The sequence below is a fragment of the Falco cherrug genome, chromosome 12, assembly GCF_023634085.1.
Source record: "Falco cherrug isolate bFalChe1 chromosome 12, bFalChe1.pri, whole genome shotgun sequence".
Taxonomy (NCBI): Eukaryota; Metazoa; Chordata; class Aves; order Falconiformes; family Falconidae; genus Falco; species Falco cherrug.
The window spans coordinates 32,098,120-32,123,707 of record NC_073708.1 but is presented as its reverse complement, the minus strand read 5'-3'; the positions used below and the strand labels follow the sequence as shown (position 1 = coordinate 32,123,707).

The 25,588-nt window shown below is 50.7% G+C and overlaps 1 protein-coding gene across 9 annotated transcripts in view; it reads left to right on the top strand.

Annotated features, from left to right (window-relative positions):
• KANK4 (KN motif and ankyrin repeat domains 4) overlaps positions 1-25,588 on the top strand; it is a 36,094-nt gene that overhangs the window by 8,487 nt on the left and 2,019 nt on the right. The window contains exons 6-15 of one of the 9 annotated variants that reach the window (XM_055724506.1): positions 2,870-2,955; positions 14,805-14,887; positions 15,246-15,420; positions 16,310-18,256; positions 19,183-19,294; positions 20,600-20,827; positions 21,420-21,507; positions 21,920-22,139; positions 23,757-23,899; positions 24,869-25,069. In XM_055724506.1, coding sequence (XP_055580481.1) covers positions 14,885-14,887; positions 15,246-15,420; positions 16,310-18,256; positions 19,183-19,294; positions 20,600-20,827; positions 21,420-21,507; positions 21,920-22,139; positions 23,757-23,899; positions 24,869-25,069 — 3,117 coding nt within the window. In that variant the 5' untranslated portion in view covers positions 2,870-2,955; positions 14,805-14,884. Of the gene's footprint in view, positions 1-2,866; positions 2,956-2,994; positions 3,291-14,804; positions 14,888-15,245; positions 15,421-16,306; positions 18,257-19,182; positions 19,295-20,599; positions 20,828-21,419; positions 21,508-21,919; positions 22,140-23,756; positions 23,900-24,868; positions 25,070-25,588 lie in introns of those variants that run through there. The other 8 variants (XM_055724505.1, XM_055724511.1, XM_055724509.1 and 5 more) reach the window with 8 other exon arrangements.

Sequence of the window (25,588 nt, the reverse complement as noted above, 5' to 3'; positions counted from 1 at the left end):
GCTGATATTTGTATTCTTGTAGCTCCCAGATACTTGCAGAAGTATTTTGCCCCATTTACGCTACCGACCAAAAAGTGCCCATGGCGGGCCATAGGCATGCCAGCCACGTGCGGGTGGATGGGGCAGGATTTTAGCATTCGCAGACCATACAAGGCAGCTCCTGTGAGCACAGCAAAGGGGGAGCAACTTTGCAGAGTCTACAAAAATGGATGTTGGCACAAGCGTAACATCATATAGAACAATAGTGATTTTGTACTGCGTTTCCAAAAGAACTCCATCACATCAGCCCCCTGGCCCCATTGCTACATGCTCCAAACACTACATTAACTTTGCCTGCCTCCCAGCATGGGGAAGGAGCCTCACCCCACTCCTGTCTGTCTGCTCGCAGAAGCTGCAGGGAGAAACCCCACTGCAGAGCAGGCAAGAGCAGTGTCTCTGGGAGGAATTAATCCTGTCACTGGAGGGAAACCTGCTTCCCTAGGGAGTCCATACTCCACCCAAACCGCCATCCACCGTCAGAGGCATTACTGCCAGCTAGGAAGGTCTGGTCCACGTCTTAAAACACACGCATAAGAAAAGCTCAATCAGGTGGTAAAAGACTGTAGGAAACCACATTGTTGTTTTTATTCTTTTCCCCTCCTAAACTGACCTTTGAAAATGAGACCACTTTAGACCTGAACTGGTGGCAGCCCTTGGGCGGGATCCGGCTTACAGCATTTCAGGCAGCAGGCAGGGCTGACCTCTTGCTGTGGAATTTCACCTAGTAATTTCTGCGGCAGGAAGAAATCCTCCGAGTGGGTTGTCTGGCTTCAGAAGTAATTTTAAGTGCCTGTGGCTTGACAAATCAACATTTCTGAAAGCGCTTAATGACTCACAACCTCGCCTAAGAATAGCTGAACTTTGCAAGACGGTATTACATAGCGGAGAATATGGCCTCTGACACCGCCTGAGTGTGGAGCTGAAGGACTCGGTGGGAGAAGGGGAGGGAGAGGCTGTGGCTGCGCCATAGCTGCATTCCTGCTGTCCCCTCCCGGCTCCTGGCAAGCCGCATTGAGGAGGCTTCTTCAACGTTCATGTGCATCAGCCACCTCAGAGCTCTCCTCCACAAATTCACCTAATCCGCTTTTAAACAATTTATCATGTTTCATTTACACACGCAGCAAAGTACTCCTCATTTATCCTGTTTTGTTTGAAAGTGCTGTTACTTTCTTGGATTAAAGAGGGGTCACAGAAGTTTTGTGCATCTACATGTTACACCTCTGAGTGCCTAACATTTCATCGAAGAGAGATTCTTTGTCTTCAGGTTATCAAGCAAGTAAAACCTCAGTGACTGAAAAGGGGAACTGGTTTTGATTCTGCTTGCTCAGGAGTGGGGGTTTTGGTAGCTGTTGCTTGCTTTTCTGGGGCACGCTTGCAGAAGTGTGTGCTGTGAACTGCCACCGCTTTACTTCTTACCCCGCCATGCACACTTTTTAGTGCTTTAATCTACCACCAGGGAAAACAGAACAAAACACAAGTTCAGCTGAATGTCTGTGACCACAAGAGCTTCCTGTAGCTGCCTGAAGTTTCTGTTGCAAAAGCCTCGTTGTTGTTGTTGTTGTTGGGGATCAGGGATTGTCCTGGCTTTGGGGATGAACCTAAGGGATGGGTTATGGTTAAGCTGCACCATCCCAGGAGCAGCAGGAGAGGTGCTGTGTCTGGAAGGCACAACTGCACATAAAAGTAGGTTTACTGCTCAGGGAGAAGAAAATAATGTAGAAGTTGTCTCTCGCCTCCAGCAGCCAACGATGCCAGAAAAAAAATAATCTTTCTGATATCACAGTCCCTCTCTTTTGGGCCCTGCCAAAATAATCTGAGCAGCAGTGGAAGGTCTTGTCCTCATGGCATGAAGCCTGAAGGCTCCCCTAAGACACATTTTGCCTTGATTCTTTGATGTGTTGTGAAAATCATCAGGAAATGTCTTCCTCATGTTCAGCACCCCAGCCCCTCAGATGGGGGTGAGGGCAGACCAAGCTGGGCACCGACCTTGTCTGTGCAGAGCCCCAGTCACTCCCGAGCTGGGTAATGGGAGATTTTCTCTCTCCTGTTTTACCAGGAGCCTGGGCACCATGAGGAGGGCTCCAGGCTCGCCTGGCAGGTGGGCAGCAGCAGGAGCCCAACCCTCAGATACTTTCTGATGACGTGGGATCCCCAGGGGCTGAGCCCAGGCGTGACCCTGCACCGAACTGTGCCTTGGGACACCCAATCCAGACCCACACATTCCCACAGTTGGAGCCCCCTTGCTCTGGCCACCCACAGACCCATCCGAGCTGGGCTCTGGCAACCGTGCAGCCCTGCTCACAGGCCCCCATGTTTTTCAGCCTGGAGATGAAAACCCAAGAGGTGCAAACTGTGGTGTCAATGGGAACCACAGGAGACTGAAGATTCTGATTTCCCATTCAGCATTTCCCACTCAGAGCTGAAACGTATTTGGGCTTCTCTCGAGGGAAGGGGGGAATCACAGCAGGCCTCACTCATCCCTGGTGGATGCTGAGTTCATAGCCCGGACGGAGGCCAGGCAGCTGCCCCCAGCGTTGCTGGAGCCGCCACTCTCCCATGATCCGCAACAGCTGGGAGCAGGGCTGGGGTTTGCCTCTGTGTCTCAACACAAGCAAAATCAAAAGCTTCACCTCAAGCTGAAGGTGTTACGGCAGGTCAGCAAACTACTGGTTTCTGCCTGTCCTCCACAGCCTAAGAAACCCTGTCATTGCAGTAACTTGCTGCAGCTGGGTGTGTGACGAGCATGCAAATCACCTGGGGTAAGGCACACCCGCGAAGCTCAACACCTGAAACTCTGATCGTGTTTTCTTTACTTTTTCCGTGGTAGCAGGGTACCTTGACGTTAAGGCACAGGATGCTGCTGTAAACCGGACAGCGTTGAACAGCTGAACCAGAGAACAGCAGTCTCAAGTACAGGTACAAGTTCTGTAGCCATGGCCGGTCCCCGCAGATTTCCCCTTCCCGCCGCTCTTGATCTCCATCTGTGCAAACAGGATGAGCTGGAACAGTATAAATAATGCATTAAAAAGAAGGAGCCAGCACAATACCGCAGTCATAAGAAAAGGAAAAAAAAAAACCAACAGAAAGAAGGAAAAAAAAAAAGTGGATTTCTGGCCTCCCACGGCAGCCGCTCCCTTTGGCTCCCGCAGCCCATCCCCGCGGCCTCGGGCTCCGCCCCGGGCCCCGCCCGCGGGAGGCAGCGGGGTCGCCGGTACCGCTGCGTTGCGTCCGCCGCGCTTCGCCGCTCCCAGGTAGGGGGAACCGGGGCCGGGAGGGGGCCGGCCCGCCGCGGGCACAGCGGGGCACAGCGGCCGGGAGCCGCCGCACCCCCGGGATTGCTCTGGCGGGGCGCGCCGGGAGGTGCTGGTGGGATGCTGCGGGGATACTTGGGGAGGGGGGGTGGGGTTCCAGTGGGTGCTCGGCGGGGCTTGGGGGTGCTCCGGGGGTGCGCTGGAGTATGCTCAGGGTGTGTGCTGGAGGATGTGCAGGGGAATGCTTTAAAAGTGTTCAGGCGTGCTCTAGAGTGTGCTCCGGGGACACCTGGGAGCGCTTTGAAGGGTGCTCAGGGGATGCCTAGGGTGCCTGGCCCCTCGGGTGGCTGCCTGCGGGCAGCAGCAGCCCTGGGTCACCTGGGACAGGAGTGTTTCCAGTGCACCCCTGGGTGCAGGACTGAGGTGCTGAGCATGGCTGGGCAGCAGGGAGGTGGCAGGAAGGCTCTGAGCCCCTGTGGGACCCTTGGATGTCCCTGTGTGAGGGCTGGAAAGGGCCCCCAGGCCCCAGCCAATGCAGTGGAAGTCACGGAGATCCCAGAGCAGCCAGAGTTGCATTTAGCCTCCAAGCCCAACCATAAAGCCTTCCCCAGCCATGAAGCTGTGGTTCAGACAAGCCCCAGCCCAGCCTCCGCGGCTCAGCATGGTCGCCGGCGCCTGCCTCCAGCCTTTCCCCATTTCCTCGCTGGCTTTCCAGCTATCCAGACACAGAAACTCTTGGGGCCGTAAGTCATGCCTGTCTCTAGTGAGGTTTGCGCTCTGCTTCCCAGAGCCACATGTCCCTCCGGGCTCAGCCGCAGGTCTGGCCTGGCTGCAGAGCAGGGCCAGGCTGAGCTCTGGGTTTCTGCATCCTTGGGGGGCCGAGAGAGGGGCCGCTGTAGCAGCGCGTTTGGCAGCGAGTAGGGGGACGGGCAGTGCTTCTCCCTCGCAGGCAGCATCAGCTTTCCAGAGCAGCAGCTGCTGCCAGGGCATTTCTGAGCAGCCCAACTCTGCCGGGACCAGGCGTGCCCCGTGCAAGCACTTTCGTCAGCTCCCGGCGTTCGGCTTGGGAGTTCTCGCAGGCCTAAGGCAAAGGCATGCTGGGCTCTGACTCTGCTCCAGGAGAAATCAGAGTGGAGTGTGAACAGGGAGCCGCTGCACTGGGGTAGACCATCACTGGAGATTGGTGACAGTAGAAAGCCAGTTAGATAATCTCAACTGCAAGTCCAAGTAAGTTCAGCATGGAGGAAGTCATGGTCTGGATGCTCTGGGTGTGGTGTTCACTGTCCAGAGATGGAAGCGGGACTGTGATGTAGAGTTACCTCATTTTCCTTGCAGCTATGGGATGCGACACCACCAGGAAGGGTTTGCTTTGTCAGGGGCTAAACCAGAAATTCGGTATTTTAGCTGTGTGGCCCAAATGGAGGCAGTGAGCACCCAAAAACATTGCTCGTGCAGGATAAGGATAGTGACCACAGTGATGGGCAGAGAGAAGGGGAACACTGTAAAAAATATTGGCATTTACCTTCATACCCATTTTGCAGTCTTCTGGTGTTTTGTTTGATTTGGGGTGGACTAAAGGGAGAAAGCCGGTCTCTTAAATGATTCCGAAACAGTAAATGAGAGGAGGGAACCCATAACCTCGGGTTAACGATTATTTGTTGCTTTGTCTGTAATTTTTAAAATATCTGCCCAAATGGCAGCCAGTCTGATGGACGGTGACCTGACTGGGGAACCTGTGGTTGAGGAGGGATTTGTTAAAATAATCCTGGACCTGGAAGATAGATGGCTGGAGCCCGTTGCTTCTCTGGGCTCTGTCAGTCTCCCGGTGCAGTTTCCAAACCACTTGCGAGTAGGAGAACCAGGACCGTGTTTGGCTGCTTTCCGGAAAGTCTGGTTACGGAGAAAGTCTTACCTCCCAGGTGCAGAAATCATCCCTTTCGTGCAGTGCTGGGGCTGTCCCATTCCCCCAGGAGCCATCCAATTTGGTGTCATAAAGTCTCCCTTCATCCTCAACTAACCAAAATACACACCCACCCATCTATTTGCCGCTTTATTGTTGCTTCCCGTGAAACAGCCTCCGCGTCCCTCAGCGTGGGCGCATTTTGGGAGGGAGGGGTTTGGTCTCAAAACATCCTTCACATCAGGAGCAGTTTTGAGACTCGAGTTGGCCGGCATTAGATGAATACAAGCTCATTCACAAGCTTGCTGCCGATTTGGATCCCTCCCCCTGCAGTTTTACAGCCACCAGATATTTTGAAAGTCGAATTTTTATCACTCAGTGTTACGCATCAAATCTTGGGTCTTTTTAAGAAAGCTTTGGGACCAGCACCAGGGATGAACATGTCCCCATTTGTTAGAGAAAAAAGAAAATATGGGAAGTTTTTGTGTTTTATGCCTCATATGACAGGGATTATGTGACTCTGCCTTGCTCAAGAACATTGAGATGCAAACTTTGGTCAATAAAACCCTGATCCTGGCTCGGGGGCATGAAGGAGCCCTTGGCTTAGGGCAGCAATCCCGACCGTGCACATGCGCACACGGCTGGTGCTAGGGGAGAGCAGTGGGGAGCAACCAGCTGCAGAGTTCCTTCTTCAGCCCTATTTATTTTAGACCTCAGTGGAATTGAAGTTTCCGGTGCTGTGCCTCAGGAAGCCTCAGGTCCTGCCCATCCCAGGGTTTAAACAGCACATGAAAAAGAAGTTATTGTCATAATTACAATAATAAACTACCAAAATGGACAATTTGGCAGAGTCAGAAACCTGAAATGTGGTGAAAATCCCACCCGCACGCAGAGGATCCTGTCTTCCAAACATGATGAACTTAAATTCATCATTGCAGCCAGTTCCTAGGTCCATCAGGGTTGAACATGAGTCTTGGTGCAAGTGAGAAAGCTGAAAATACACCAGCAACATGCAGCCTGAGCTTGGTCAAAAAACTGGAGGAAAGCCCCCATTTCCTAAACCCTCCCCATAACCTGGGTGAGCAGGTGGGAAATGCGGCTGCAGGGCTCCCATCTCCCAGCATCCATGTGGAATTCGCCAGCAGAGGAGGAAGGCAGCATGTCCATCCCTTCCCCAGTCCCAATCAATAAATATTGCAGTTTGAAGAGGAGCATGATCAATCCCAGTCTCATTGGATCAGCCCAGGAACTGACAGAAAATGGCCCTGTGTCTCCATGGGGGACTGCAGTGGTGGCCTAGGGAAAAGGAGAAAAATAGGCATGCAGAGTAGGGCTTTCCTAAAAGTCCCACTTCCAGCAGAAGAGGATCTGTGTTGATGGTGGGACCTTCACTGGGGTCAGACAGGACGGATGCCAGATTGCCATTTGACTTTTACAACCACAAACACACTTTTTGACTATTTCTTAGGCTGCTGGGTTTAAGAAGCCCTGTTTGTGTGTCAGGGTGGTTTTTTCCAGTTGCTCAAACGCCAGTGTTTCATCTCTCAGTAAGCACCAAGGGGATCAGACACGGCGCAACATGCTTCCTGCCCTGCGCTGCCCTGTCCATCTCGTGTCTTGGCAAGCGGCCAAGTGAGAGTAAAATGGAAGAGCCTTTCCCAAGAAGCAGGAACATTTTGGTTTGATGGTTCCCCTCCACACCCAGCTTCCAAAGATGCCCAGAAGATCCTGTTTTTCCTTAGGAAATGGAAGATGTTTCCAGCCAGCTCAAGCTGAAGCTCTGGCTCTTGAGTGGGATGAGTGCGGGAGCCCCAAGAATGCATCAAGCCCTGTGTTGTCGTAAAGGTGCTACCCTACCAGCTTCTTTGACCACATGGAATTTATTCAGTATCATGGCAGCAAAGGTCAAGGTCTCCCAAGGTCAAGAAGATGGAAAACAGCAGCTTGGAAGAGACCAGAAGCCAAATGAAGGCTTCATTAATCCCCCTGCTAAACTTGTGGGATTGAGGCAAAAAGAATAAACATTAGAAATGAGGCACTTTGGATTTTTGTCTGCCTTCTGACTGTGGAGCACTTTCAATTCATGGCTTCAAGTGGTTTTTCTGATCCCCTGACTCTGGGAGAGGATACTTTAGGGAAAATGCTACAGTTTTCAAGGCATGGGATAAAATCAGGAGAATCAACCAAAGCTTTTATAAGACCATGGCTGGAATGAGCTGAAGGTCAGTTGGAAGAGAGGTTATCAGAGGAGGGGATGAATGTGATCATTTTCCCCTCCTGGTGAGCCATAAAGGAGGGTGAGAGTTTGGATATCTGATACCTCCAGGTCTTGTCCTGACCCGTTTCTAATGGAAATGCTGGCAGGAAGCTCATGACATTTATTAAACAGCAATAAGCAGCTTTAATAAAATCAGTATCCACACAACTTTATTACTGCCATTTGAAAAGATGCCTGAAATGGCTGTTTAAGTACCGCTGGCTGCTGAGGGTTGCACACATAGGCTGAAAGCGATCGTCGTCTTTATTAAGTGGTGCTGGGTCAATTATTTGGATTTCTCATGAGTCTGATGCTCTTCCAAACACCAGTGAAGCTCTGCATGCCTCCAGAATGTTTTACATGTGAGCAGCCCCTGGCTCCAGCTCCTTCTGTTGCTTCACGTACATAATTTTGCAGAGAGGGTGATGGCTGGCAGAGGGTGGGAGGCCAGCCTGAACCTCTCACCAGTGCAACCATGAGCTGCTGGGCTGCAGAGCAAGCTTGTCACTATCAAGCACCCACAAGCTGCTTCCAGCTCTTCTGTTGAGAACTCCTGGGCAAGCAGCAGTCGAGGCAGCTTCAGCCTGGGGTGTGATAAAATGCTGGGGCCGGCACTGCAGGGTACCCATTGCTACAAGCCATGTGCTGAAGCCATCCGCTGGCCCAGGAACGAAGGGTGAATTTTAAGCAGGCATCTGAACTGTGTGGCATTTTGCTTTCAGAGGGGATTTAAAGATTTATGTCCCTTTTTTTGTCATACCTTTTTACCTGCCACATCCACTTTTCCCATACAGCGACTAGTTTTGCATCCTCAGATCTAGTTCTGCTCCACTTGGGCACATGCAGCTGGGTGACACCAGTGCAGAGGGAAGCCATGCCAAGCCATGCCTGGCTGCAGGGTGCATGCTGGGCTGGGCTGAATTCAGCCTGCAAGCTCACCTTTCTGGATGCTGTTGGGTTTATAGCAACAGGCTTCCTGGGGCTCAGGCATCATCTGGTCTCCCCACTTTAACTGTGGGTCTGCTTAGCTGTCTTCTGCCCCTCAACGGGCAGCACGGACCAGCCCAGTGCATGCCCATGCCCACTGTGGTCCGAGCTGCCGTTTCCAAGGGATGCCATGGGGCACGGGGCTGCTGGCGGTGACGATTGCACCATGTCAGATGCATGCAGGAGGGCGGCTGGTGGGCTCCCAGAATGCAGATCTCTTACAGGGGAAACCCCGTTTGCTCTCACCGTGGAAAACCTCATGACAACTTCTTGGAATGCACACCAGGACTTTCAACTGCTTTTATTTACTTATTTATTTATTTAATCCCAGAAGTTTTCAAACTTCTTTTTTCCTCCTGGAAGGAAACTCCTTCCCATGCCAGTGCCAGCCGGCAGCCGATCACAGCCCACCACCGCGCAACAGAGATCCCACCCGTGTGGATGTCCCCAGCAGACTGGAAATGGGTTATTTTTCTTCCTTTGCAGTGAAAACAGAATTGAAAAATATGTACAACAAATATTCCCCGAGAGGCTATATTTATTCCTGGTATGTCCACTTGCAATAATAGCTCGGCTGGTTGTGCAATCCAGCAGACCTCCTGGATGGAGCAGGTTTGAGTGTAACCCTTTGGGTACCGAGGGCAAGCTCCTTCTGTGGGTCTGTGTGGGGCCGTGGGTGAAGCCCGAACCTGTCATCCCAGAGCGCTTCTGCTTGGGGAGAGGAAGGCAGGCAAGCGCCTTGCCCACTGGCCCTGTGAGCATCCAAGGCAGCAGCGGTGGCCGTAGTGGGGATGGGCAGGGACTGATGGGATGGGTTTGAGCTGTTTTGTGGCAGTCTGTTTCCTATCAGCCATGGGAGCAGCCTGCAAAGCAAAATCCCCCCGACAGCTGTAGTGCGTAATGTAGAGCAGCAACAATTTTAGGCCATGACCTCAGCCCTTACACTTGTGGGATAATGTCTGGCTGTGCCCAGGTGAAACCCTTCCCCATTTCCCACCCTGTACTGGCCCTGTTGGGGGAAGCTATCAAAAGCCAGTTGTAGATCGAACCCATAGTTAATTAATTTTCATGTTTTCACTCTATCCATTCATAGCTCCCCATTAAAAGCTTATTTAAAGGGACACAGACTTGAAGGCCTTCTTCAGGACCATGGGGATTAAATCTGGGAAAAACTGTAGGTCTTATGTGTGTAATTACAATAAGGAAATGCTCCAAATTAAAGCTTCCTGCTTGCTCTTTCCAGTGGGAAAATGAAACAATTCTTTTAGGCTTACTTTAAAATCAGCACCATATAGAAATATGTTGGGTTTTTTTTTTCATCATGGTGCTTTGTCTGGAGAACATAAGCAACAGAATATGCTCAGAAAAGATGCACAAGTGTAACTAAACCAGAAAAATTTGACAGAAAACAAGCCAGCGTGCTCTTAAGTGCATTTTGAACCCTGAGCTCAGTAATTGCTTGTGAAAGCAGAAAGCTGTCAATGCAGTGTCATGGCCCTGCGTGGTGTGGGATGCTGGAGCCGTGTGGGAAAGACGGCATTTGGGAAAGGCTGCATTTCTCTGGCTGCTGAAATAGGGGGTTATTTTTCATTCCCCAGTTAAGAAGTTAACCCATCCATGTCTTGGGGAGCACTAGCAAGGACAAACTGCGGCTGTTTCTCTTGTGTCCATGCTATTTTGCATCTGCAGAGGGAAAACTTTTCTGCTTTTCTCCAAACTTAATCTGTTAAAGTTACATTTAGTAGTTTCACAGTGCCGTGAGCCTGGAGAAGTGCCAGTAGCTCTGTTCTGCAGACAGACAGTGACAAAATGTTTTTGTATTCTGAGATAGATGAGCATTTTGGTTGCATTGCTTGTTAAGGGATGGGAAAGGTGCTGGCACCACTCCGTGATGCGAGTCCCTGGTCAAAGCCCCCAGGTCCCAGTGGGATGCCTCTGCTTTTCAGAATTTTCTTTCCCAGCCCTGGAAGAGGCTCGCAGCCCAGCTGTGGGAAGCCAGGCAGTGTTTGAACCCCTCTGCCTCTGCAAGCATGAAGTTGTTGCAAGTTTAGTGCAGAGGCTGAGGGTTTTTCTTCCCTGTTGCCAGCCTGGGGGTGCAGCAATCCAGGATGCCTGAGTGGAATGCCAGCCCAGGGGCTTGGGATAGGCACTCTGCCCATCACTGAGCTGCATGCCACAAATACCCTGCCCAAAATCACACCACGCCTGCTCTATGAGCTGCCCCCTGCCTCACCTGCCTGCATTTTGAAGTTTGTGTTGTTTGCATTGAAGTTTGCTTGAGCAATTTAGATGGAGAGTTGCACTGGCACCCACAGGAGCCCAAGGGCTACCCATCCCTTCTTGCAGCAGCTGGGCATGGCACAGCAGGTCAGGCATCCTCTGCCTGTGCTGCGGTTACAGGCGGCCGCGTTCCTGCCATCACCCGTCCTGTTCAGCATCTCCTGGGAAGGGTGGATGGATGGCTGTGATGGGAGGAGCTGGAGCTGCAGGGAGAAGGGTAAAGGGCTGAGGGGCTGTTTCTGCTCCGTGCATGGGAATGGGGCTTCAGCAGAATTAATTACAGGCGTTGAGACCTTCTGCGGCTTCTGCTAAAGATGCTGCCGTTTCATCGCGGCAGCCGCTTGCATTTCCTTGGGAGAGGTGCTCCGCAGAATAACTAATGCGTTCAGCCTGGGAGGGTGCAGCATGCGGAGGGCGAGCTCCGGCTGCAGCCTGCAGCATCAGGTATAATAAGAACTGTATCATTAATAATTGACTGTCCTTTCAATAATTTTTCATGATAAGGCAGGCAGCCCAGTGACAGCACTTAAGTGTTTTGTGTTCTATGGAAAAGGTAACTGTGCTGTGAAAAGTAACTCATTTTATACAGCTGGCTTGAACTGTCCTCAGAAAGGTCATAAGAAAGCAACGGTCTGCTTTATTAGAAAATTAATCGCTCTTTTGTGCTTCTTGTTTTAAACTTATATTTGCTTTCTGAGCAAGGTCGCTGCTTAGCTGACCAACTTTTAACAACTGGAAAAGGCATGTTTGGTGCTCCGAATACTTCGTTGCTGGCTCTCGCATGGGAGAAGATGCTTTTAAGGGAGGCAAGTGCTTCTGCTCTATGATGGGCTTGTAGGTGGGAGCATGAGAAGGTAACGTGGCAAGATGCTTTTCTAACGATAGTTTTTCCTTTCACCACAAAGTGCTAAAGCTATTGCTGCAGTGCAGGAGAACACGACAGGCAGAGCTCAAAAAAATGTTGTGTTATAGCTAATGAGACTGTGCTAACGTGCTGCTCAGTGGGGATGAATTATCTTATTTATAGGCACATGGTTAAACGTTTCCAATTTAAATTGCTAGCAAGAGGCTCTGGGAAAATGAAATTCTTAATATATTTGTCTTTATGGTTAATTTGTTCTTTAAATTTCCTGGGGTGTAAGGGTGCTCTCCTTTCTGCTGGCTGGTGGGTGGGGGAGCCAGCGGGTGGTTGCTTTGTCTGGCAAGTGGGACAGAGTAAAAGAGGGGTTAAGTGTGACTGTAAAGAGCCAGTGTTTGAGACAAGACTAGTTAAAAAGACAGTGCATTGTGCCTGCAAATGGGCTGCCCCAGGGAATAAAACCACTTCACTGTGTGCTGTTGTCTTCTCACATATTTGGCTTCTTGATTTCCATTTCTGTATATATTTATTCCTGCCTTGAGAAAAGCAATGTAATTCAAATCTGGCTTAATCCTCCCCACTGCCTTTCTGTGTAGTATAGGTAAAAATCAGCGATGCTGCGCACGTGGTGGTGTTGCCTGCCCAGAGAGGAAAATAAGTATGCTCCAGTTTTTATTCAATAGAGGAAAACTCAGCAAATATAGAGCCCAAGAGAGGGTCAGCCTAACAGGTATTAGCAGGATGGAGACCCACCTAAAAGTACTGGCCAGCCCTGAATTGCGGGCTGGACCCCGGGCATACAGGTGTGCTGCTTCTGGTGGATCACTTCATATTTTTTTTTTGGTCTCATTTTTATTAGGAGCAGGCATCAGAGAGCAGCCGTGGGGTCCAAGGAGCCACATTTTCTGGCTCAAAGCCACCCGTTGCGCACCTGAGCTGCCCCAGGGGTGGGGATGGGGGAACATCAGCAAGCTGGCAGGGTACATTCAGCATGCTTTTATGAGGTGATTTTGAAGTAGACTGGTCAAAAGAGAAAAGTCATAGGATCAATTTGGGCTGGAGAGTTGGGACCCAGACAGCTCATAAATGAACCAAATAGATGTAATTATCTGGATATCAAAAAGCATCGTATTCACTGGCTTTCCCCACCCCCTTCTAAATAACTGACCTAGAAGAGTGAAGTGTAGCTGCTCAGACTGTGGCTAAGATCCATAATTGACTGTAATGGGAAAATTTGAAAAAAACCCTCAAAACCATTTGAGAAAGGGGTTAGTGTTTGTTTTGGCATGTGCTGTTTATTGGCAGGAGGAAACAGAAGAAATTGCCCTTTGCAGAAGTGCAGTCAATAGGAGAGCATGTCAGGAGGCCGCTGGTCAAGGTGTTTCAGAAGGTTGCATGGTGTTGCGCAGGCATCAGTGTTGCCATTTGGCCACATGAGCATCGAGGAGGTACCAAGCCTGGAGGAGCTCTTGAGAGTTTTGATGTTCTCCTTGAGCTGGGACCCTCCTAACTTTCCATCAGAGCTATACATTGAGAATAAGCTTGTCTGTCTACCTGATGGACAGAACTAATTGTTTCTTTAAAAGATTTTGAACTTTCAAAGTATCCATCCTATGACAAGAATACAGCAGGATTTCACTTTGTTTTCCCGCTGGTCTTTGTTGTAGTTAAACTATGTTATTTCAGTGCTTCTAGAGGAGAATAATAGCAGCACTGCCACAGTCTGCATATCCTTATCTGCACTGCATATCCAGTTATCTTGCCATTGCCACAAGAAGAAAGATGAGCTACACAATGCAGAAATAATTATGTGTTAAAAGGAGAATTTAGAAGCTGCAGAGTGGAGAAGACCAACAAGGCAGAGCTGCTCTTGAAACGGTGAATGAGCCAGAGGTCCTGAGGGATGGTTCTGCTGATGGATACTGCAGAAGAGAAAACAGAAAGGTGAACCAGACTGATGCTGGATAAGTACAGTGCCAGGCGAAGCGAGGGGTAAAGGTTGTCTGGAGCCCCTTCACAGGGAGCTCTGGAAGCACGGTCAAGTGCTAAAGCCCTCACTTAGGTGAAATACTACAAGCAGAAAATGAATTCAGACTCTGACAGTTTGATCAATGAGATGAATGTAAGATGGGGCTGGCTCAGCGCAGGCTTTGTGCTGCTTGGTCCTACCCCTGAGAATCTTGCAGAGCTCAAGGATGCACTGGAGAAGCAGGGATTGACTTCCAAGCTGCTGTGGGACCATCTCTGGCTAGGAACCAAATTAGATACTTGAAGGAAAATCCTAAATGAGCAATCTGCTCTCCAAGAACCACCCCCACCCACCCCCCTTTTTCCCTCCCAGCAGGAATTAAAAACCAGACCTTCTCACTCTGAGCAACGCTGTCCTTCTCATGCAAGTCAGGAAGTCTACAGCGATGGCCAACTGCCTCAGCCTCCTTTGCCCTTGCCTGCCTCCTCCCTGTGTCTTTCCAAAGGGCATGGAGCAGAGAAGTTTCACCCAGGACCTTTCTTGGTTGTTCCCAGCCTTAACCTCCTCTTGTGCTCCAGGAGGGTCTGACCTGTGTCCACATGATGGGCAGGAGCTGGAGGGCAGTACAGACCAGGAAGGATGTGAGGTTTGCAATGTAGGCGGTGGTAGATCTCCACCTGAAGATCTTCCCTGATACGAAAGCAATTTGTCAGTGGTTTAGTGCAATGTGGTGAAGGTTCTTTATAACAGTATGGATGTGCTCTGAAATAGTGGCTTTCATTTGAACCAGAATTCAATATAAATTTTGAATCTTTGGTTACAGATTTGAAAAAAAATAAATGACAAACCAGTCATTTCTGTGCACTGTTTATATCCCTTGCTCTTTTTGGAGTTAGATTACGTTGGATATATCCAGCTTACAGGCGTCAGTGAAGAGCCCCTGTGCCATCTATCTCAAGCCCAGTAGAAAATATCCTAAATGTCTCTCTTTCCTCGTTTGTAGTCAAAACCATCTGTAATGCAGGGGATGTTTCATAAGAACCAGCTACCTGGGATGTGTCTATGAAGCACAAATTGTTGCCCCTGGAAAAGGAACTATTGATTTAAGCAGCTTGAAAGTGCTTAGTAGACACAGTTGGGCTGCAGAATATGGAAAAGAAGATGGGGGTGGGCTGTGAAGAAGTGTAAGGCTTTAAGAAGAGATTTAAGTTCAGATGATTGAGCTTTTTTAAAACTTAAAAATCTCTCTTCCTTTTTTCAAGGGTGAAGCAACTCATCTGCCCTAGCTTGTCAGAAGATGTTTAAGTGACAGCTTGATTAGACCACACCATGGAGAAGACAGATGGTATGGAGGCTATAGGATGGATGTTTGCTCATTTGTTTCTTGAAAAAAACACCCTAACCGAGCCTTGAAGTAATGTCCTTACCAGAAATACTGTAAATAACTTGTTTTCTATAGATAGGCAGTAGGGCCAGGAGATGAAAAATGCATCATTCATGTATTATGCAGACTTGATAAACCGCAGCCAGAGCACAGTCACAGCTCTCGGTTCAGCACATATTGTCCTCCTGTCCTCTGTGGTGCATAGCCAGGACAGATCTCCTCTGCTCCCACTGTCCGGGCTGTGCTCTTGTGCTGTATTACCCCATGTGATGTTTTCCCTCCATCATTCCTCTGACTTTCATGTGCTGCTTCCCCTCAGAAAAGCATCTGCATCTCAGTGATGCTCTGTGATGAGCAGCACCGAAAGCCATGCCAAGTTCTCCTGGTCCCCACGCAGCTGCTACACCAGGATGGAGACAAAGGGAGCAGCCATGAAACCTGGTTTCTCCTGGTCGAGCTGCTCCTCCTTGTCCTCACGGAGCGCAGCTTGTTTGGTAAGAGGTGCGAAGCAGCCCAAACCGCTGTGGTTTGAGGGACTTGTGCATAAACTAAAATGAGCAATGATGCTGCGGTTTGACTACTTAGACCCTTAAAGCCTAAATTGGGGGCTGTGAAATTTTGCAGGCTGGATCCGACTGTATTAAGTTGTATTAAACCAGGAGCCTCGGGCTGCACTGCTGGAGCCGCACGGTTTGCCTGTGACGGCTGGGTGGGCAGACACACTGTCGTGCATTTCATGGTGATTTACCTCAATTAAAAGCTGCGCTCGGTGCCGTGCAGCCGGTCACCTTGGGAGGCACGTGTTTCGCATGGATGCGGCTGTGTAAAGCAGCCCCGGCTGGCACTGTCTGGGTCCAGCCTCTGCCTGGTGCTGTATTTGTCATTTTCAAGGAATAATTTGTGACACGGTGTTTGCAGATGAAACAATGCAATGATTTTCCTGCTTGATGTGCCACTGAAAAGTTAAAACCAAACCAAAAGCCTTGAAAAATGTAATTGTCACAGATTGGTTCCGCCTTCTGTTTTTGAGCTGGATTTATTATACATCGGGCAGCTCTTTATACTTACACAGGCACGTAGCTCTGCCTGCAAAACCTGCTGTTTGCTTAATTGCCAATTAGAGCCATGATTTCAGCAAATTTTCAGCTTCCTCAGTGCAACAATTACCTGATTCACCTCTGGAAAACCGTATCAGACCTTTATGCGTGTTGCTGTGTCTCTGCAGCTTCACCACGAGCCTCCACAATGCTGAACGGCAGCCCCCTACCTGCCTGAAACTGAGACGAATAAAGCAGTAACATTTCCCCCCTGCTCTAAATATGCTTTTTGTTAATTTTTTGGTGTCTTCAAAATTCATGCATCTTGTTGTTGTTGTTTCAGCAGACAGACAGCCACCCAAACCTGATGGGGAGAGGGAGCAGCCCCGCAGCCTCCCTTACTCCGTGGAGACACCATACGGCTTTCACTTGGACCTGGACTTTCTGAAGTACGTGGATGACATCGAGAAAGGGAACACCATCCGAAGGGTTCACATCCACCGGAAAGCCAAGCAGCCAAAATTCAGCACCCTGCCCCGAAACTTCAGCCTGCCTGAGAACAGCTCCCGTGCATGCACATCTGCTCCCAGCAAGAGCTGGACGGCAACCTGCTCCTTCCCCCAGCGAAAGGCATCGCTGGGGGCGGAGGAGACCCCCCATCCTCTCCTGCCCAACGAGGCACCCTTGCCAGCAACTGATGAGCTGGCTTACCGGAGAAAAGCCCTTCTGACGGAGACGTGGCGGCAGGCAGAGCTGGGGTGGCAGGAAGGTGAGCTCCGGGGGCGGCCGCAGCTGCTTCGAGCCTCCAGCATGCCTGCTGCACTGCCGCCTGGCCAGCCCCTGCCGCGGGACGGGAGGGTGCCCTCACCCCTCTGGCCACCTCCCCAGCACTGCCATGACCGGAGTGGCTCCGAAAGCACGTTTCACCCTGTGTTGCATTCGTCCGGCTCCGACAACATAGTGTTAAATCTCCCCCGGGAGATGAGTTTGGAGGAAGATGTCTCCTTGGGGCATCCCGGTGGAGGCAGCCCAGGACCGATGCAGATGCAGTCGCTGTGGCAGAACCAGCATCCTGCGGCGCCGCAGCTGCAGGTGGTGATGGAGAGCGGAGGTGAGGAGGGCGATGCCACCGACACCAGTGGTCGCTCCGCCTTGACTGGGAGTGAACCAGCATCACTGGCTGCCAGCCAGCTCATGGAGGAGAACACGAACCCTGGGGAAAGGGAGTTAAGTGTGAGTGAAATGACTCCGAAGGTGCTGAAGCAAGTTGAGGAGGGGAGTGTCTGGGCTGAGGAGAACAAGGAGAGCTGTGGTCCTCAGCCTTGTGATGCTGGAGAGCCCGGTGGGGTTGCTGAGCTAAAGCAGCAGATTGCTGCTCTGGAGGAGCAGCTGGGCAAGAAGAAAGAAGAGCTCGAGCAGATCAGGGCAGTGCTGGAGCAGCAGGATCATGAGATCAAGGAGAAGGAGAAAAGCATTAAGTTACTGGCCAGCTCTAAAGCTCAGCTGGAAGAGAAACTGTGCCGGGAAAACACCAAAGAGGCCACGGCGCTGTCCAGGTGGAGCAGTGGGGCTTTGCAGTGCTATGATGCTGCGGTGAACACCGACCTCTCGCAGGTAACCGGGGCCAAACAAGCCCACGATAAAGGCATCAACGTAAATATCCCAGTCTCCACCAAATCCGTAGGATGCAGTGTCCAGAGAGCAGACAATGCAAACGTGCAGGCAATGAAGCTGGGTGCTCGGAGAGATCCGGGACTGACAGATGCTCACACCAGCGTCAGTGGAGAGGGACCTGGAAGTTTTGGTGAAGCTGGCGTCAAGGCTGGACTTCATGCACCATGCTTCACCCAGCTGAAGATTGATGAGCACCTCGGTGATGACAATCAAAATCACAGGAATAACTATGGTACCCAGAGTCTGGCTGCTCATGCTGTGAGTGCAGAAAGCTATCAAGGAACAAGAAGTGGCTCAAGGGCAGGTGAAAACGAGGCAGGCTTTGGAGAAGATAAACCTCAAGATGGGCTGGAAGAGGACAGTCCCCCTGACCATGAGGATCTCCCTGCTGTTGACCCCATCAGCCAATACGTAAAAAAAATCCAGGAGCTTTTGCAGGAGCAGTGGCTGTGTTTGGAGCATGGCTACCCTGAGTTAGCAAGTGCTATTAAACAACCGGCCTCCAAGCTCAGCTCCATTCAGAACCAATTAGTTAATTCCTTAAACTCGTTGCTGTCCGCCTACTCTACGCAAGGGCCCGCCGATAAGGAGAATTCGAACACGCACTATCAACAGTTGGGTAAATAACACTGGCACAGGTTTCAACCTGTCTGGGCCAAAGCTCTTCCCATTATTCAAGTGTTGAGCGGGGATGATGCAGTGGTGTAATTAGTATCAGTCAGATCAGAAATAGCCCCTCCTAAACATGTATGAGAAAGGCAAATCATAAGCTATGTGGTCTTAAATGAAAAAAAGCAAATGATGCAGGAGCTGATAAAGCTGTGGCTCAGTTATACTCGGGATCAGCTTCAAAAATTGGCCATACTTTGGGCTATCCCATCAAATAACTACTTTTCTCAATTGGGAATATGGGACTTATGCTCATCTGGGGTAGACCTGCATATGGGGTTCACCAGAACCAAAACCAGTCCACGCTAACTGAGTAACTAGGCTTGGGAAGAGGCCTGTCCCCACTCACAACCATTTGTCTAAAATAATTTTGGCTTATATGAAAATGAGAACCCAAAGGCTGTGGAGGCGGGGGGTGGGGGGGAGGGGCTTGCAAATAGATAAGTGACCTATTACTTAAAAGCAATACATAATGAGACTATCCAAAGTCTGATGGAAAGACTCATCTGTGTAGTATTATAGGAGATTTATAGAAGAGATTTCCAGTACATTAGTATTGGGGAAAAAAATAAATAAATAAACATTATTATAAAAGTAAAACCTACTTATATTCGTAGGACACATATATAATTTCCAGTCACTTTCTTTATATTCCCAGTGACTTGGAGATGTTTGAGACCTGTATTTTAGAGGTGCCAGGGCAGGTTCATGTTGTGGCCAGGTGCAGCCATAATTTTGCAAGACATAAAAAGAATCTCTGAAGATGAAGAAAGATACTTACAGTTGTGATTTGTAGTTTGTTGCTAGAAGTTGGTAATAGTTACTGATAGTTATGGCACATCTGCTTAATTAATCTATTATTTTGTATTTTGCTAGAAATCTCTCCAGCCACAAGTCTTAAGTCTATCATGAAAAAGAAAGGTTATGGTTTCCATGCAGGAGGCAATGGGACCAAAAAGAATCTTCAGTTTGTTGGGGTAAATGGTGGGTAAGCATCTGTTCAGAAGACAAAACTGCCTTTTTTATCATGTAATGTTCTCTATATTGCTGAAGAAGTCATTCTTTTTTCCCCTCCAAACCTCTTGATTAAAAGGCCCTTTGAAACAGAGCTTTTCTCCCTTCTTTAATCCAGCACTGATAACCTGTAGGTAACCCCGTAGTAAAGATGATGGTATTTTCAGAGCAGCAGGGGCCGCCCTGGGGACAGACACCCTCTGCACACCCATCTTTTGGGGCTTCCTCCAAAACCCAGCGGGGTCTTTGGGGAGATTCCCACTAACTTTGGTGGGTTTTGGAGGCGGTCAGCACTGCCTGGGTGGGCATGCTGCCACTAACCTGCCTCCACGCTCCAGCGACGACCAACAAAAGTTGGTTCAGGGACTGAGAAAAGACTATTCTAGTAAATAAGGAATTACCTTGGGGCGAAGGAGATATTTTAGGACATGCTCCAACACCCAGTTCCTAACGCCCTTTGAGCTAGCTAGATACAGCGTGTGCCGTAGGTGTGTCTCTAAGGGCAGCACTGGCACATCTTCTACCAAGGAGTATGTGTGCTGGCATGCAGAGGGCAGGGTGCATGTCACTGTCCCTCCGCTGGTTTCTGCAGACAGATGCTTCTCTGACTTCCCAGCTTGATGGCTACTGCTGTTGGGTTCATCAGGTGTTACTCTTGTGTGGAGCTTCTGCCAACAGTTGCTGAAATAGGTACAACCTGTAGCAAGTAAAGGAATCTTGACTAGCCTGAGAAGAGTTTTGGGATCCCTCAGAGTGAAATGTTCTGTCCCGTGGAAGATGTTATTGTTATTAATGCTTTTGGACAAGCAGAAGAGAGGTCTTTCTGGTGGGGCTGCTCGAATGGTGGACTCGGGTCTGTGCTGGAGCTGCAAACCCAGTTTTTGTCGAGCAATCTTCAAGGCTGCCAACATGCTGCCTGTCCCACCTGGCCACAGGGCCTGTGCCAGGTCCTTGGCAGCTCCGGCCTGGAGGCAGCACACAGCCCTTGCCTGGCCGCGCCGGGGCTCGTGCGATGGACAGCCCTCCACACCAGCCGAGTAGTTCCTGAAGTAACCTTGCCTGCTGCTAATTAACTGCTTCTGTCACACTCCTGCTGGCTTAAGAAGCCAAAAACCAGACTAACCCCCAGTTTGGCTGTGGCTCTAACCTTTTAACTTGTCTATCACTCTGGGCTTCATCCAAGGCCCATTGGAGTCAGTGGGTGTCTTCAATGAGTCTTGGTCAGGCCCCGTGGTTGCCGATGGGGAAGGAGTGAGTAACGTGTGGTGTCCTCAAATAGCTACGAAACGACTTCAAGTGAAGACACAAGTTGTGAAGAGAGCCCATCGGATGGCGACGGGGAGAGTGAGACGGAGAAAAGAGCTGATGATTTGGAGCCCACACAGGCAAAAGCTGGAGGTGAAAGCAAGGGGGCTTTGTCGGGGACCTCCTCGCAGGAGAGGCGTGAGGGTGATGACCTGCAGGAGCCACCAGCAGAAGTGCCTTGCACTCAGCAGAAGGCTGACAGGTAACCAGAAAACCAGGCAGCGATCCTGCTGTCCATCACGTTTCTGCAGCCACAGGATGCGCAGCGCTGCATTCAGTTGCTCCTACAAGGCTGGGGTCAGGGCTTCATCTGCTCAGTGCAAAGGCAGCCACTTGCCTCCGTAGACATGGGAAAAGGCTTTAAAGAGCTCAGTATTTTTTGAGTTGCTACAGAATCTAATGGGGATTGATTCAGGCCCTACGCTTGACTGGGGAAAAGATGGAGTGAGTCATATTTGGTGAGAATTAGCTCATTTTTCCCCTCTCATGTAAAGTTTCACAGTGAACTTCTTTGCAGATTCAGGAACAAGATCCTGCCCCCCCACCCCCTTTAAGGATTCTTGCACCTGATGAAGTTGACTGTACAGCTCAGGGACTCTGGACTTAAACACTTATTTAACGGCTTAATTTTGTACCTAAAATGTGTCCAGTCAGTGGACAACTTGTGTCCATAAAGTTAAGCACTTAGTAAGTGTTGAACATATTCTGACCTAAACTGCATGTTCTCCTTCCTGCTTCAATACCTCCTGCACGTTTTGTCCAGTGATGGATTTACAGAAGTATTTTCCCTTTAGATGCAAACCCTCTGAAGATTTCCTTGCCGACTGCCAGCTGCTCAGCAAGCACCTCTCAGAAATCAGGACCACAAGCGACAAGCATCTGGTACCGATATTTTTCAATCCCGTTTCAGATGAGGTTCTCGCGCTCTGTTACATGTAATGGATAAGATTATCCTGACGGCACGTTGCAGGCTGTGCCCTCCCATGCCATGGACAGCTTTGTGAGGAGAGGGGCGGAGATGAACTCTGAGTCAATTTTAGAATAGCCAAAAGAAATGAGAAGGGGGAGGGGGGGGGGGGGGAGAAGATGAAGGTTTTCTCTGCTTACTCATTCAAGTTACCACAGGAAATGCCTTTCCCCCTTAAGTTATAGCAGTAATCACAAAACCACAAGCTAAAGACCAGCTGGGGGATGCCGGAGCAGAGGACAAAGTGGTGTGGGGTGAGGTGCTGGGGCAGCAATTGGTTTGCAGGATGACTACCCAGGAGTAACGGTGAGACCTTGGTGTTTTCAGCGGCACATTCTGAGCACCGTCTGCCAGGAGTGGTTCCGGGTGTCGAGCCGCAAGTCTTCCAGCCCAGAGGTGGTTGCAGCATATCTCAAGGCATTGGGGGCCATCCAGCCCCAGCTCCTGGTGATGGTGGTGAACCTGGCTGACAGGAACGGCAACACGGCGCTTCACTACAGCGTTTCCCATTCCAACTTCCCGATTGCAAAGCTCCTGCTAGACACAGGTAGGAAGAGCCACTCTGCTGAGCCATGGCTTTCGTTGGGTGTGGGTGGGGAAGTTACTTGATGTTGCTCTTGGCAGTGGGGCACAGTCCCAGAGGGGATGGCCACGGTGTGCAGAGCCAGGTAACAGGGTCCATAAACAGTCTCAAATATGGCAAACAGTGAATGAGATCCAGGGTCTTCCCAGGGAGTTCAGTCAGGAGCAAAAGGAGGTGGGGCTGGGGACCAGCTGCCACCTAATGCAAGGGCGCCATCCAGTAGCCAAGCATGGGGCTAAGGACCATCCAGGAGGCAAATGCAGGGACAAGGTCCATCCAGAAGACATAGCTGATCTGAAAACCAGCATCCTCCCCCACAGCTTGGCCACGGGCCCGTGGGTGTGGGCACAGGTCCCAGCTGAGGCTCCTCAGGGCTGTTAAAGCTCATGAAGGCCCTCAGGGCCCTGACACATCTTAAGGCAGGGGCCCTCAAACTGCGGGCCGGATACGGCCCCCCAGGGTGCTCAATCTGGCCCCTGGTATTTACAGACCCCCCCCCCGCCCCCCCCCCCCCGCCGGGGGTTAGGGGGGGAAACCAAGCAGCCGCAGATGACTGCCTGCCACTGCATCCGCGCCGGCCCCCTGTTTAAAAGGTTTGAGGACCCCTGTCTTAAGGGCTTTGCAGTCTGACTTTGGGGACGGCTCGCGATCCCTGTGCCCAAGGGGTGTCTCTCACAGCCCCAGTCAGGTGAGATGGGGTGGCTTCCCAGCTTCTTGTAGTAGCAAATGCCACATCATGGCTTGGAGCAGGAGGGTCAGATCCCTGAGAGCATAACAAACCCTACAGCGCTGCAGAAAAACCCCATGTTAAACTATTGAACTTTCAGCATGTGATGAAGAAAGAAAAATCTCAGCTGAGCTAGTGTGGGGGGTGGGGGTGGTGGAAACCGCACACATGCTCCGAAAGAATAAAGGCACTTTGGCCTTTTCTCATGGGCCAGACAATCTGTTGAATGTTGGGGAAATGGCAGATTATCATACACGTCTATAACCTGATTGTTGCTGCAGACTTGCAGAGAGCTGTGGCAGTTTGTCCCCTTCTGCTGCTGAGTGCCCAAGGTGGCTGGGTCCCTGGGGCAGGGCTGGACCCGAGCCCTTGTTAGACACAGCCCATGCCTCTGGTGGAGCTGTAAATAGGGGCTTTGGGGTGGAAATTGGGTGAAATGGGGCCAAGACTGATTTATGCTGTTCATTGGGTGATGCTCGTCTGTCTGCTGCTCCCTTGCTGCAGGAGTTGAAGCAAACAGCCCACAGCTCCACAACTGGCATGTGCCCAAGGCATTAATTGTCCTCTCCGGCACCCTTTTTTTGTTTTGTTTCGTTATGGTCTTCAAAGTTAATTGAGTTGACCTTAGCAACTGTAATTAGCTCTAGCAATGCATAGCACCAAGGGCCGTTTAATGCTGCGCTCACGAGACTAGATATTTAACATGGGGAAATCTCAATCCTGTACAATTATGGAAACTGTTTCTAGGAATATAAGATGTCACACATTCTATAACTTTCTCTTTGCTTCCCATTCCCTCCGGTTGATTCAACATGGGGCTGAATCCTTCCCATGCATGGTACATCGCCTGCCAGGTGTGTGCCGCCTGGACCTGCAGAACCGCGCTGGCTACACAGCGGTGATGCTCACCCCGCTGGCAGCTGCCGAAACAGGTGAGGACATGGAGGTGGTGATGAAGCTGCTGAAGGAGGGAGACGTCAACCTGCGAGCTGCCCAGGTGCGTCCCTGTAGTTCTGTTGTTTCTTTGAAAACCAAGCGTGGCCCCGTGTGGGATCGTGCCACGGGCGGAGGGCAGCCAGCCTGCAGTGGGTATTTATTTGGCAGAGGCATCTGTGAAGTGGCTCCTGCTGAGCTCGTCGTAGCCTCCTGTTTATGGCCGTCACTGTGCGACGCCAGTTCAGGCTGAGGCATCACCATGTCCCCGGTAGAGATCTCGGGCTGCGGCGGGGTGTATCATTTGCATGTGCAGCGCCAGGCTGAGACTCGGCAGCAGACAGTGGGTTGGAGTTGCTGCTTCCCAAAAGTTACAAAAGCAACCTCAGTTGAACTGCAGCGTGGCTGCCCACCGGCTCCCTGTGGAGGGACGCGGGAGCTGGGTAACATGAAGAGGCTAAAGGGAGGCTGAAAATTTTGCAAAATGATTTTTCTGGGCTAAAAAATCAGAAGTGATACCAGGGAGGAGCAGCATGGGGTAGGCCCCAGGGTATAGGAACCCCAGGTCTGCCGGCAAGCTGTTGTTTCAACGGTGTCACGCATTTTGGTCTCAGGATGACAGTGCCCTCATCCAGCTTTTCTTCCAGCCAGCTGTAAAAGTTAGTCTGGAGCGAAGTTTAAGTGCCCAGGAGTGTTAGGGGGACAACTGGGACGTCTGGGGCAACTGGGAGCTGGGCAGTTTGGCCATGCTGCTGCAAAGACCCTCCGCATGGACAGGGCAGTGGTGCAAGTGAGCAGGCATCTCTCACACCACCTGCTGAAGAGCCCCAGGGTTATTTAATAACAATATGCAAGAAGATGCAATATGCATTAATAATGTTATTACTCTCTATCTACCATGCAAAAAATATATGCAATTATATATGCAATAATAACATTCATTATTATTATTCTTATTGTTCTATAACGGTCTGAACGAGCAGGACTGTAGCAGTGGGTGAGGGGTGCTCAGCCTTTCCCTGTGCGGTTGCAGGGAGGCCAGACTGCCCTGATGCTGGGGGTCAGCCACGAGCGGGACGACATGGTGCGGGCCCTCCTCGCCTGCCAGGCTGACGTCAACCTGCAGGATGAGGAGGGGACGACGGCCCTGATGGTGGCCTGCCGGCAGGGCAACGCCGACATTGTCAGGCTTCTCTTGGCCCAGCCCGGCTGCCAGGTCACACTGACAGACAAGGTGAGGCTCCGGAGCTGCGCTCGGTCCCGTACACAACCTCATGTGCACTGGGTGGGGAAAACTCATGTGGGATCACAGTTTACAGGCAGCAATGCCCAGGGGGTGGGTTTTAAGTGAAGAAGTATCGTTTTGGTCTTCTTTCTAGTCAGGGGACCACTTTTAGGAGAGTAGCCCTGGTTTCGGTGCTTGCTGGATGGGGTGGCTGTGGCAGCATCCTGCATCCCAGCCGTAGCCTGGGCAGGAGCACTGGGGGAAGAGCCCAGCCCAGTGTAAATCTGAAAAAAACCAGATGAAACCCTGGCTATGGAATCAGCAGAGCTTCAGCTCCAAGAAATTAGCAGCAACTAACTCCCCGCTGAGAACAGACACCTCTCCAGGGGGTTGCATGGGATGGGGCTGGGCTGGGAGCAGCCTAGCTGGCCAGTGGAAATCTGCGTGGGCTCACAGCGACAAGCTGCGTGGCTGTGTGTATAGTTACTATACTTGTAGTTCTAACTAAATTACAGTTTTGTCTAAGAT